This window comes from Hyperolius riggenbachi, chromosome 9, assembly GCF_040937935.1.
Source record: "Hyperolius riggenbachi isolate aHypRig1 chromosome 9, aHypRig1.pri, whole genome shotgun sequence".
Lineage (NCBI taxonomy): Eukaryota > Metazoa > Chordata > Amphibia > Anura > Hyperoliidae > Hyperolius > Hyperolius riggenbachi.
The window spans coordinates 186,554,415-186,568,627 of NC_090654.1; the positions used below are offsets into that span (position 1 = coordinate 186,554,415).

At 49.1% G+C, this 14,213-nt stretch overlaps 1 protein-coding gene across 2 annotated transcripts in view; it reads left to right on the forward strand.

Annotated features, from left to right (window-relative positions):
* Positions 1-14,213, forward strand: part of C9H3orf49 (chromosome 9 C3orf49 homolog) — a 39,321-nt gene that overhangs the window by 17,409 nt on the left and 7,699 nt on the right. For both annotated transcript variants that reach the window (XM_068251757.1, XM_068251758.1), the window contains exon 4: positions 12,795-12,905. In XM_068251757.1, the coding sequence (XP_068107858.1) occupies positions 12,795-12,905 (111 nt within the window). The remainder of the gene's footprint in view (positions 1-12,794; positions 12,906-14,213) is intronic.

The following is a 14,213-nucleotide window of genomic DNA, read 5'->3' on the forward strand; positions in this document are numbered from 1 at the left end:
AGATAAACAAGACCAGGGCTGGGCCAAGGCAGAGGCGAGAGAGGCTCCAGCCTCAGGGTGCAGTGTAGGAGGGGGCGCACAACTCACTCAGCTATCATTCCCTTAGGCCTCGTTCACATCTAAAATCGTAATTGCAAATGCAAGTGCTTTGTGATTTTGTGCGCCGTTTTTTTCCCCTTCTCGGGGCTCCACTGTGCGCTGCGTTTTTGGTAAAAGCACTTTTCTAAACACTTTACCAGAGTGGTTTTGTCATTCACTCCCTGACGCATGTCAGGAAGTGAACTCTTTGACCCGGAAAAGAATAAATACAATGTATTTATTCTTAAAATCATGAACGCATGGATAACGCTGCATAAAGCGGTTTAGTGAGCGTTTAGCGCTGTTCCTATACCTTCCATTATAGCAAAAACGCCCCAAAAAAGGTACAGGCACCGCTTTGGCAACGTGCTGATATGAACCTTCTCATAGAGATTAATTGCACAAGTGTTTTGTGGCCGATTTTGAAAATCGCCTGCACTGGAAAAAAGGGCAAAAAACGCCCTTAGTGTGAACGAGCCCTTATTGTGTTTGTAGCAGAGGGAAACAAGAAAAGGTGATACATGGCAGTGACTGCAAGCCAGATAACTAGAGATTAAGGTGTTGGGGGAAACGGGGGGCTAGGGCGCCTCTTAGGTCTAATAGCAATCAGTGTGTGACGGCTGAGGTGGGAGGGGGCGCACTTTGGTGTCTCAGCCTTGGGTGCTGGAGGACCTTGTCCCAGCTCTGAACAGGACATGCAATCCAAGCAGGTATGAATACAACTCAATGCAGATTTCTTGAACAGTTCAGTGATTGCAGACTAGATATCCAGGAACAGGATTCAGAGCAGAAGATTTTGGATTTGCATAACTCATGCAACAGAATTTGCAAGACTTGCAGGATTCATATAACAGGATATGCAGGACTCAGATTCTGGGTAAGACAGAACAGACAGGATTCAGAATATATGCATTGGCATTCACAGAACTAGGAATGCATACAGCAGGATGCAGCTTCCAGGCAAGACAGGACAGACAGGAGCCAGAATGCATGCAACCCAGGGGTCGAGTCCTGCGTGAACGCGGGTGAACGGCGTCCATCCACTTTTTCTTCAAAGTGAACGCCGTTCACCCTGGCTTGTGTGGAGGGGGGCAGAGCAGGGAAGGCGAGCTATAGGGACAGCGGGGATGGGCGGACATCTCCCCCCCCCCCATCCCTCACCTTTGTGCTCCCCTTCCTGCCTCTTTAAGTGTCGGGCCCGGCGGCGAAAGTGGGCGGAGACTTTCTGCGTTCCAGTCGCATGGGACGCTCCGCTCTGTGTGCGGCTAGTCTGGTCTTCTAGCCGCACACAGAGCGGAGCGTCCCATGCGACTGGAACGAGGTAAGTCTCCGCCCACTTTCGCCGCCGGGCCGACACTTAAAAACGCCGGAGGGGAGAGGCAGGAAGGGGAGCACAAAGGTGAGGGATGGGGGGGGGGAGATGTCCGCCCATCCCCGCTGTCCCTATAGCTCGCTTTCCCTGCTCTGCTCCCTCCGGGTGGGGGCACACCTGGCTACCTGGGCACATATACCCCTGACTACATATACTGGGGACATATACACCTGCCTACATATACTGGGGACATATACACCTGCCTACATATACTGGGGACATATACATCTGCCTACATATACTGGGGACATATACACCTGCCTACATATACTGGGGACATATACACCTGCCTACATATACTGGGGACATATACCCCTGCCTACATATACTGGGGACATATACACCTGCCTACATATACTGGGGACATATACCCCTGCCTACATATACTGGGGACATATACACCTGCCTACATATACTGGGGACATATACACCTGCCTACATATACTGGGCATATATAACCCTGCCTACATATACTGGGGACATATACACCTGCCTACATATACTGGGCATATATACCCCTGCCTACATATACTGGGCATATATACCCCTCGCTACATATACTGGGGACATATACACCTGCCTACATATACTGGGCATATATACCCCTGCCTACATATACTGGGGACATATATCTCTGCCTACATATACTGGGGACATATACCCCTGCCCACATATACTGGGGACATATACCCCTGCCTACATATACTGGGGACATATACCCCTGCCTACATATACTGGGGACATATACCCCTGCCAACATATACTGGGGACATATCCCACTGGCTACATATACTGGGCACATATACCCCTGGCTACATATACTAGGCAACTATACCTCTGGCTACATATACTGGGGACTACTATACTCATGGCTACTTATACTGGGGACACCTATAGACCTGGCTACCTGGGGGTACCTATTTTGGGGGAACTGCTGTCAGATTATCTGCATTTTTGTGGAATCGCTGTTATGTATTTTGGGGAACAGCTGCCAGATTATGTGTATGTTAGGGGAACGGCTGCTGCCAGATTACGTGTATTTTGGGGAACTGCTGCCAGATTGTGTATGTTTGGGGGACCACTACTGCCAGATTATATGTCTTTTGGGTGTTACGTGTATTTTGGGTGATCCGCTGCCAGGTTTCGCGTATTTTGGGGAACTGCTTTCAAATTATGTGTATGTTGGTGGAACTGCTGCTGCCACATTGTCTATTTTGGGGGAACCACTTCCATATTATCTGTATTTTGGAGGAACTTCTACCAGATTATGTGTCTTTTTGGTGAAATGCTGTCAGATTACATCAATTTTTGGGGGATACACTACGGCAGAGCTCAAACTTCCTTGGCAGACCTTTTACATCACTGCTAAGGTCATGTATATTTGGCCCCACCCATGACCACGCCCACAGTGTGCTTGACCACACCCATTTTTTGGCGCCCCGCAGAGGTTCTCCAGGTGAGTCCACTCACTTCTTTTCCCAGGACTAGACCCCTGATGCAACCGAAATGCATGCAATCAGGCTAGAACAAAGCAATACAGGATCTAGGAGCTGAGTACAGAGCTGTCAGCAAAGCAAGGCAGGACTGCCAATGCAGCAGCAGTGATTGCTGGGAAATCTAATCCTTAAACCCTTAAAGGGGAACTGAAGAGAGAGGTAGATGGAGGCTGCCATGTTTATTTCCTTTTAAGCAATACCAGTTGCATGGCAGCCATGCTGATCCTCTGCCTCTAATACGATTAGCTATAGCCCCTGAACAAGCATGCAGCAGATCAGTTGGTTCAGACTTTAAAGAGGAACTGTAACGAAAAAACGGCCCCTGGGGGGTACTCACCTCGGGTGGGGGAAGCCTCAGGATCCTAATGAGGCTTCCCACGCCGTCCTGCGTCCCTCGAGGGTCTCGCTGTAGCCCTCCGTACAGCGGTGACGTAATATTTACCTTTGCAGGCTCCTGCGCAGGCGCTCTGGCTGCTTTCGCTCCGAAGGAGGCGGAAATACCCGATCGCCGTCGGGTCCGCTCTACTGCGCAGGCGCAAGTCTCCGGCGCCTGCGCAGTAGAGCGGACCCGACTGAGATCGGGTATTTCCGCCTCCTTCGGAGCGAAAGCAGCCACAGCGCCCCCGCTGGAGCCTGCAAAGGTAAATATTGAATTGAACAGTCGGCACAGTCGCCGGCTGTTCGGAGGGCTGCAGCGAGACCTCCGTGGGACAGAGGACGGCGTGGGAAGCCTCATTAGGATCCTGAGGCTTCCCCCACCCGAGGTGAGTACCCCCCAGGGGATCTTTTTGTTGTTACAGAGTCTCTTTAAAGTCAGATCTGACAAGACTAGCTGCATGCTTATTTCTGGTGTTATTCAGATACTACTGCAGAGAACTAGACCAGCAGGGCTGCCAGGCAACTGGTATTGATTAAAAGGAAATAAATATGGCAGCCTCCGTATACCTCTTACTTCAGTTCCCCTTTAAAGTAGTGGCTGGATAGTGTAATGGTTAAGGGCTCTGCCTCTGACACAGGAGACATGGGTTCGAATCTCAGCTCTGCCTGTTCAGTAAGCCAGCACCTATTCAGTAAGGAGTTCTTTGGGCGAGATTCTCTAACACTGCTGCTGCCTACTGAGTGCGCTCTAGTGGCTGCCTCGCAAGCGCTTTGAGTCTGACAGGAGAAAGGCGCTATACAAATACTGTAATTATTAATTATTATTATTATAAATGCTCCCTTAGGCCTCTTGCACACTGCAAGCAATTCCGATTCAGATATCGCTTTTTAATCATTTTTTACATCCGATTCCGATTTGCAGTTTGCTCCCTGCACACTGCAAATCGGAATCTGAATCGGATGTAAAAACCGATAGTGGACCTGAATTCTTGCACAGGACACAAGGAAAACAGAGAGAAATGCACCGTGTGTGTGTGTAGAGAGAAGAGCCTGTGTAATTCCCCTCATCTGTGTCTAATCACAAGTATAATTTGAGTTCTCATTGTGCCGGCACAGAAATTCGGCACCTTTGGCCAGGGGCGTAACTATAGGGGAGCAGCCCCTGCAACTGCAGGTGGGCCCAAAGTTATGGGGGGCCTCAACTCCCTTGCTCCGATATATGGCACCGTCCAGATCAGGTATTTTTGTGGCTGCACTTCTTATGGGTGTGAAGATCATAATGGCCACACTTATTTTATGACCTTTGTGAGATGGGCCCCTAGGCTGTGAAGGTCAACAAGAGGAGGCAAGGGAAGGAGTGTAAACATTGGAGGAGCCCTTTAAAAGATTTGCAAGGGGGTGAGGCATGAACTGTATTTATGACCCTGCCCCTGGCAGACACAGCTGATATGTAAACACAGGATGTTAACCCTTTCTCTGCTTCCGTAAAACTAGGAAGTAGACACACTGCCGATTTATTGCAGGATTTGTATCAGCTGTACCAAATAAATGTTATTCTTTAGAGGTTATTATGCTTCTGCTTCTGCTTATCTTTTAGAGCAGAGAGGAAGTTCTGAGTTCAGGTCTGCTTTAATTAAACAATCACCTTACAGGTGATCAGGTACTTATATATGCAGAGTTTCATTATAGTGGCCATTTAGATTGTAAGCTCGCAAGGGCAGGGCTCTCACCCTTTTGTGTCATGGAATGTTATTAATTTAATTGCTTGCACACTGTTAGACATTTATACATTTTAGTCATCATGTTAAATCAAATTGTAATCAGCAGTGCTGTATCTTGTATCAGTGTTTATATTTGATGTATATCATTGTCTGTATCATTATGTTTCCTTGGTTTGTTTTCTTACATTGTACAGCACCACGGAATATGTTGGCGCTTTATAAATAAATAATAATAATTTGTGGACAGGGCCTGTTTAAGTGGCATGGGAGCCCCGGCTGCTAATCCCCCCCTCTGGGTGGTCTCCCCAGGAATTGCCCCAGGCAAAGGGGGCAATTGCACCTGGGCCCCCAGCCCCTACCTACCTCCATGTCATCATACCAACCAGGTGCACGCCCCACCAATTGTGCCCAAGTCCACAGGACCCCTGCATTATGTTTGGATGCAGGGGACATGGAAGCAGTGGCGGCGCCACGCTGGGGCTTACCCAGGCTTCAGCCCCAGCTGGCGACTCATTAGCCCCCCTCAAAGCCCCCCCGCCGGCTGTCGCAACTTAGTACTAGAAAGTGTCCGACCCGACCTCAGCTCGTCATCTGTCTCTGCAGTGGACGGAGCCGAGCCGAGCCTGGCTGCCTGGGAGGAGGGTGAGGGCTTGGGCTGGCAGTGGCACCCACCCCAGCGATCAGTCCCAGACTCCCACGGACTCCCACCATCCTTGGCGATATGTCCGCTTCGCTTCCACCCTGGGCCGGGCGCAGGCTCAGCTCAGTCACGCAGAGCGGCCCGCCCCAGGGGGTATGTGGTGGCGTCTAGCGGCGTTATAAAAGTGTGTCACGTGACAACGTCCGGCGTCACGTGATACTTGCCTGCCACGCAGCCAGCTAGTTGCCGCCAACAGGAGAGTGTCTGCGTCACTCTCCAGACTCTCTCTGCGGCACGCCAGTCACGCGGTGTAACTCACACACAGGCCAGGCACCGTACCGACCCACGGACAGCGCACGGGACTGGAGGCTGGACTCTGGAGCTGCCGAGCCAGTCAGCTAGACAGCCAGCAGCACTTGGAAGAACTCCGACAAGGTGGGTGCGGTGGCTGTCCTCTCCAGCCAGCCAGTCAACTGCCAAATTGTTTTTCTGCCCCAGCCCCCAGGCCTCCTGAGCCTAGCACCAGCAGGCACACCACCAACAACCCCCAGGCCTGACTCTGGGGCCCCAGCCCACCTACCAGTCCACCAGCCAGGCCTGAGCTGCCCTGGGGCCCACCACCGCCAGCCAGGCCTGAGCTGCCCTGGGGCCCCCCATCCCACCACCGCCAGCCAGGCCTGAGCTGCCCTTGGGCCCCCATCCCACCACCACCACCAGCCAGGCCTGAGGCCTTCCCACCAGGCCTGAGCTGCCCTGGGACCCCAATCCCACTGCCACCAGCCAGGCCTGAGGTGCCCTGGGCCCCCCATCCCACCACCACTAGCAAGGCCTGAGGCCTTCCCACCAGGCCTGAGCTGCCCTGGGGCCCCCCATCCCACCACCACCAGCCAGGCCTTAGCTGCCCTGGGGGGCCCCCAGCCTACCACCACCGGCCAGGCCTGAGCCCTTCCACCCAGCCAACCACCACCAGCCAGGCCTGAGCTGCCCTGGGGCCCCCAGCCCACCACCACCAGCCAGGCCTGAGCTTCCCTGGGGCCCCCAGCCCACCACCACCAGCCAGGCCTGAGCTGCCCTGGGGCCCCAAGCCCACCACCACCAGCCAGGCCTGAGCTGCCCTGGGGCCCCAAGCCCACCACCACCAGCCAGGCCTGAGCTGCCCTGGGGCCCCTAGACCACCACCACCAGCCATGCAGGCCTGAGGCCTCCAGCCCACCACCAGTCAGGATTGAGGTGCCCTGGGGCCCCCAGGCCACCACCACCAGCCTGATTACATATACTGGGGAGAGCTATACGCCTGGCTACATATACTGGGGACAGCTATACACCTGGCTACCTATGCTGGGCACACTGGCTGTCTGTCATTATGTGCATTTACTGGTGAAAAGTTGTCTCTTATGTGCATTTACTGGGGAAATGCTGTCTGTCATTATGTGCATTAACTGGTGAAAAGTTGTCTCTTATGTGCATTTACTGGGGAAACGCTGTCTGTCATTATGTGCATTTACTGGTGAAAAGCTGTCTCTTATGTGCATTTACTGCGGTAATGCAGTCTGTCATTACGTGCATTAACTGGTGAAAAGTTGTCTCTTATGTGCATTTACTGGGGAAACGCTGTCTGTCATTATGTGCATTTACTGGTGAAAAGCTGTCTCTTATGTGCATTTACTGGTGAAAGGCTATCTGTCATTATGTGCGTTTACTTCATTTTTTTATGTAACTACGTTAGCTGGTACAACTACATTACAGTTAGCCCCGCCCACACGACGTCATGACCACGCCCAATTTTTCGCCGCACTACACGCGGCACACATTACCCCCCCCCCCGCCAAGCCCGGCCTGCCAGCCCTTGTGCCCCCTTTGAGCCCCCCCAAAAACGCATGCCCAGTAAGGAGATCATACTCAAGGCAAGCATGGCCAAAATACACATATTTGACAAGCCAACGCTGAATATTTTAGAGGGACCTAACGCTGGAACAGTGAAATGTAAGAGTATCAGGGAAGCACTGGATTGGTGGTGGCGAGGAGGGTGGATGATGGAGGCCTTGGGACTATCCAGAGGCTTCTCTTTACTGAGGAATCTCTTTTCCATTTTTTTCCTCACAGGTATAGGCAACCAATTGGCACATATTTACTAATATAAGTATTTTTGTATATTTGCATAACTGTATTATATATATGTTATGGCCAGAACCCGAAGTTTGGCCACTTCTAGTTCTGGCAGCGGCCACTTCGCGCATTGGCCGGCCAGAACCCGAAGTGGCCGGCCAGAACTAGAAGTGGCCAAACTTCGGGTTCTGGCCGTAACATATACACAAGCCTAAGCTCTGACTCTGTGCTATCCTGATTTAAAAAAAAACCTGTATCATTAATATAAATAACATTTATAGAAATGCAGCTAATTGGACTACGTGTTTACTTTATCCAAATGGTACTTCTGCTAGTGCTTGTCTAGTTAGGCTACCCAGCAGGAAACAACATAGGGAATTTCTGATAATGTGATTGGGTGGACAGCACCCTCTCCAACTACTAGGTTCTAGGTTGCAGTACACTCCGCCTACACTATTCAGCCAATCACAATGCTTTGTGCTGTAGAGAGTGTTGTGATAGGGGAGGGGTTCCCTATGAGGTTTCATGCTGGGTCCCCTAAACTAGACTAGCGCCCTTCTGCCTGGATAAGTCATTATAAAGTGACACATTATAGAGTCTCCTGATGTGCTGGGCCCAACATCAATCTGCTACAGGTACATGGGCTGTGCACCTGCTCCCATCTAACTACAGCAAACTGTAATCTGGTCTGTGGTAAAGCATACTGGTACCACTCTTTGCACAGCACTTTTAAATATGTACCACAGTAAACTATGTGTATAGACATTACCAGTGGCGTAGCAATAGGGGTTGCAGAGGTAGCGACTGCATCGGGGCCCTTGGATCAGAGAGGCCCCGAGGGGCCCTCCTTCAAGCACAGTTTTAGCGCTCTATTAGCCCTGTGCTGGTAATAATCACTTCTATAGATGCTTTAAAGAGAAACCGTGACCAAGAATTGAACTTTATCCCAATCAGTAGCTGATACCCCCTTTTACATCAGAAATCTATTCCTTTTCAGAAAAGGATCATCAGGGGGCGCTGTATGGCTGATATTGTGGGGAAACCCCTCCCACAAGAAACTCTGAGGACCATGGTACTCCTGGCAGTTTCCTGTCTGTGAACCTTGTTGCATTGTGGGAAATAGCGGTTTACAGCTGTTTCCAACTGCCAAAACAGCAAGCAGCAGCTACATCCCCTGCCAGCAGTAAAAATGTCACCATGTGATAAATGGAAGAAAATAAATCAGGGATTTAAACAATTTTACAATGGGCAAACACTGACTAAATCATTTATACATAATTGTAAAAATGAAGCACTTTTTTAATTACATTATTTTCACTGGAGTTCCTCTTTAAATAGTAGTAATCATTAGAAGATTCCCATCCTCTACTTGCACCTCTGACACTGTGTTGTCTTTGGCAGGTTTTGGTGCGCTAATTGTTACGTATAGAGCGCTTGGGGGGCCCCATGTAAAACTTGCACCGGGGCTTATAGCTCCTTAGCTACGCCACTGGACATTACTACTTTCTCTATTGTTGCAGGTAAATGTAACACGAAAACCCAGATACGCAATATTACATCAAATGGCCATTGAATGTTAGCTGTTGTACCATAAAACAGTTATATAGTGCCACCTTTTGGTCACAAGAGGTACAGATTTTCTAACTGGGTCTTTTCAGTTTCCTAACTGCGTAGATTCCCTCCTCTACCTTTTATGACTTCTGTCCCCAAGTCAAAAAGTGACTGAAATTCTTTATGTATCTATATTGTTCACACAACAGAAGGCATAAAACATCTTTCCAAAGGTCATTTAAACTGTGCCGTGATGGCACACTGGACAAAAAAAATCCAAGTGAATGAGGAAGTCAAACAGAAAGTCAAATTTACTTCCAGGTCCTGAAAAGTAAATGTAAGGCAAAATGCTTTAATCAGGTTGAGGAAACAATACAGAGAAGGTTTTAGGCCTTGTTCACGTTGCGCTCCGAGCGCATGCCAGTTCACAGAGCGGATCTCCGTGATTAGCCTGCTAGCCGCCGATCATGGCTAGCGGGCTGTTTGTAAACAAAAGGGGAAATAAATCCCCCTTGTTTACAACTGTACAGCCCTGCGGTGTCTGGCAGCGCTGTACACGATCGGCAATCCCCTGCCTCTGATTGGCCGGGGATCGCCGTCCTCTCATAGGTTGATGCCTATGAGAGGCAGAACAGGATGGATCACCGTCCTGTTCAATTATGTGAATGGAGGGTAGGAGGGAAAGGGAGGGAGGGAGAAACAGCCTGATACAGGCTGAGGAAAAAAAAAAGAAAAAACAACGGCCACAGCGATCGGACACCTCCGGCGGCATGTCCCCCTAGGGACAAAAAAAAAGATGAGTCCGATCGCTGGGCTCTATAGCTGGGCTGTGCTCTACTCTGCTGTACTCTAGTCAGACCAGGTCCTCACGGGTGGCAAGGGGTTAATTTGGAGCCACAGGACTTTACGCCAATTGGCGTTAGGCGGTCCTGGGGCTGCCGCCGCTGCCACGCCCGTTGGCATGGAGCAGCCGTCATGTAGTTAAATATAAGTACGTTAACACTTTAACCTTCCTGGCGGTAACCCCGAACGTAGTTTGGGGTAAGCCGAGCAGGAGGATTTCTCAGGCCCTGCCGGGCCAATTTGCATAATTTTTTTTTTTTGCTACACGCAGCTAGCACTTTGCTAGCTGTGTGTGCATACTGATTGCCGCCGCTCCGTGCCGATTTGCCGCTACTCGATGCACCGCCCCCCCCCCCTCAGACCCCTTGCGCAGCCTGGCCTATCAGCGCTGAGGGGTGGATCGGGACTCCCAATGACGTCACGACGACGGTGACGTCATCCCGCCCGCCGCCATGGCGACAGGGGGGAAGCTCTCCAGGAAATCCCGTTCTTTGAACGGGATTGCCTGATCGCAGATCGCCGGAGGCCCTAGGCCCTAGGCTCACTACATGATTTAAAATTTTTTTTTTTTTAAAAAGCTGCTGCGCTGCTCCGTGGCGGTTTTTAATAGACCGCCAGAAGGGTTGAGGTATCTTGGAGTTTTCCTTTAATCCGTAGGCTAGGTTCACAGTTGTCAGCTGCGTCGTAGAATAAATCTGTACATCAACTTACAGCCCATACAATTCTATGGGGCTCTTCACTGTGCTGCATTGTAACTGATCATGTTATTCTAACTTGCTGCATGCAGGCTTTGTACTAAGGTCTCTGTCCAGTCTCCATTGCAGTTAACATACTTTATAACGTCTGTGTTATGCAACTGACCGCTGTGAACCTAGCCCTTAGACTGCCAGCTTTTTTTTTTTTTTTTTTTTTTTACAAAACCTACACACCAGTGCCAGATGTTTGAATTGTGTTTATTAAATGTCTTGCCCAAATCTACATGTAACAAAGTCCGAATTAGTCAATAGGATTGTAAGGCCTCTTTTCCATGGACAGTTGAGCTGTGTGCTCAGCGAGCAGTTACCAGGCAGCAGTGAGCAGTTATCTGGCAGCAGCAAGCAGTTACCAGGCAGCAGTGAGCAGTTATCTGGCAGCAGCATTCAGTTACCAGGCAGCAGCTAGCAGTTGTGAAAGATTGAGAGGCCTATCAACTGCCAGTGGAAAAGAATCCTTACTGAGGTGCAAATAAATTTGAGATGATTGAGAATTATGCTAATTATTATAAGGATTTATACTAATTATTAAGAAATGCATTGTAATGTAAAATGGACTAATCAAATCTTGTCAAAAAAAAAAAATTCACTGGTCCATATTCAAGCTACATAGTTTTGCAGTAACATTTGCATATTTCTGCATTAACCTAGAATTATTTGCATATTTCAAGTGAAGTAGAAATCTGGCACTGGGCCAAAATATTGTACAAAATGTCCTTTTAGATGTCCGTACAGAGGAATATGGGGACAGTAGTTTTGTATTAACCACCCTGGCGTTCTGATTAAATCGCCAGGGTGGCTGCGGGAGGGTTTTTTTTAAATTAAAAAAAAACTATTTCATGCAGCCAACTGAAAGTTGGCTGCATAAAAGCCCACTAGAGGGCGCTCCGGAGGCGTTCTTCCGATCGCCTCCGGCGCCCAGAATAAACAAGGAAGGCCGCAATGAGCGGCCTTCCTTGTTTTGCTTACATCGTCGCCATAGCGACGAGCGGAGTGACGTCATCGACGTCAGCCGACGTCCTGACGTCAGCCGCCTCCGATCCAGCCCTTAGCGCTGGCCGGAACTTTTTGTTCCGGCTACGCTGGGCTCAGGCGGCTGGGGGGACCCTCTTTCGCCGCTGCTCGCGGCGGATCGCCGCAGAGCGGCGGCGATCAGGCAGCACACGCGGCTGGCAAAGTGCCGGCTGCGTGTGCTGCTTTTTATTTGACAAAAATCGGCCCAGCAGGGCCTGAGCGGCAGCCTCTGGCGGTGTTGGACGAGCTGAGCTCGTCCAGACCGCTCAGCAGGTTAAAAAGCTTTTAGACGTCCGTGGCATATGGATGTGAACACAGAACACCTAAAGACATTGGAGGCAGTCTAAAGGTGCGTACACACATGCGACTATAGTCGTTTGTAACGATCGTTCCCCGATCTTTACCAACGACGATCGTTACAAAAAACGAACCACCGACTATTAAGGCAAACGACGAACGAGCCAAATCGCTACAAAAGAAAGTTCTGTCTCGGCGGATTTTTTCCAACGACGATCGTTTGCAAAAGTAGTGCATCGTTGGAAACGATCGTTCGTACTAGGCTTGACATGCGCATTTCACTATTTCTCCATGAAACTTCTCATTTTTATGCGCAAGCGCAATAGTTGCTTTACGTGATGTAACGTTCGTTCTAACGATCAGATCGTTACACACATTTTAAAACTAACTTTACTTAGGTCGTTCTTTCATCAATTAAAAGTTCGTTCGTCGTTCTCAACGAACGATCGTTGTCGCATGTGTGTACGTAGCATAAGGGTTAAAGCTACCATCCTTTTCATTAGTACTGTTTTGTAAATCTGATTCACCTGTTTTTCTTCTGTGTAGGGTTCATATTCTACTAAAAAGAGACACTTCGCACTGATGAAGAGGAAGAAGAAAGCTGTGGAGAAGGTGAAGCAGCATTCAGAGTATACAGTGCATGGTCTACAAATGCAGGTACATCCTCATGTGCAACAAGATTACATCTCATTGTTCATTATTTTCAACTCAAAGTTTATGCAGCCAAAAGGATCATTTAACAAGGAGACACGCCTGTAGCAAACCTGTTACCAATAGGTTATGCAGCTGTGCCTTTCATTTTCATCTGGGATATCACTTTGAAGCCCAACTCAACCCAAAGATGAAAAAGGCAAATTCTGTTAATTAATCTAAATCCCAAGTATTGCCATTGAAAAATATTTTTTTTTAATGTAAAAATCCCTTGAGAAGTGTTATGTATGTCTGCAGCTGTTCATCTCTCCCTAAAGACCTAGAACCTCTAGAGCTTGTTATTTTCAGTTATCATAGGTAGAGTCTTGCTCCTACATCCTATGAAACACAAAGTTCCATAGCAACGCATGCATTACCTTTATACAGCGTGTCACTAATTGAGTAATTCTGCTGTTAGTACTGGTAACATTGCCATGCTCAAGGCCAGGGGTCCCCAAACATTTTGGGTCGGGGGCTGGGTCAACATACTTCAGACTGCTGGGGGGCCGGAGTATACATAAAATTACGTCATTGCGGGCCAGAAAACGGAAAATTGTATACTTACCTTCGGTAATTTTCCTTTCCTTTCAAGGTCCATGGCAGCCTTACTACGGGGTTAATCCCGCCCCTTAACCCCACAGGACCTGTCTGTATAAATTTTGAGACCCTCCCCCCAGTCCAGTGCTTCTTTTTTACTAGTCCTTAAACTGACTGGAACTAACTAGGGTGGGATCTCCGTAGGCTGCCATGGACCTTGAAAGGAAAGGAAAATTACCGAAGGTAAGTATACAATTTTCCGTTTTCCTTTCCATTTCCATGGCAGCCTTACTACGGGGATCTCTGTAGATTATAAATGAAGAGGGTGGGTCAACATGCCTTAAACAGAAAATTTTAATTCGTAAATCATAAATTGTACATTACATCATGTATGCGTGGTCCTATATCCTAATGCATCTCATACTATGGCTATCAGAGTCTAGAGTCTCTTACAGCAGATAATACACCTGTACCAAACTCCATAGTTGATAGACTACCCGGATGGACCTTATAATGCGATATGAACGTGTGTTCTGACGTCCAGTTTGCGGCCCTGCATATAATATCTGGAGAAACCTTTACTAGGGCAGCCCAAGAGGAAGCCACTGAACGGGTAGAGTGGGCCGTTACTTCCTGAGGTGGATTGAGCCCTCTGCTGGTATATGCTGTTTTGATGGCTCTAACTAACCAGGCTGCGATCGTTCTGGTCGTTGCTGGGTGTCCTCTCTTGTATCCGTT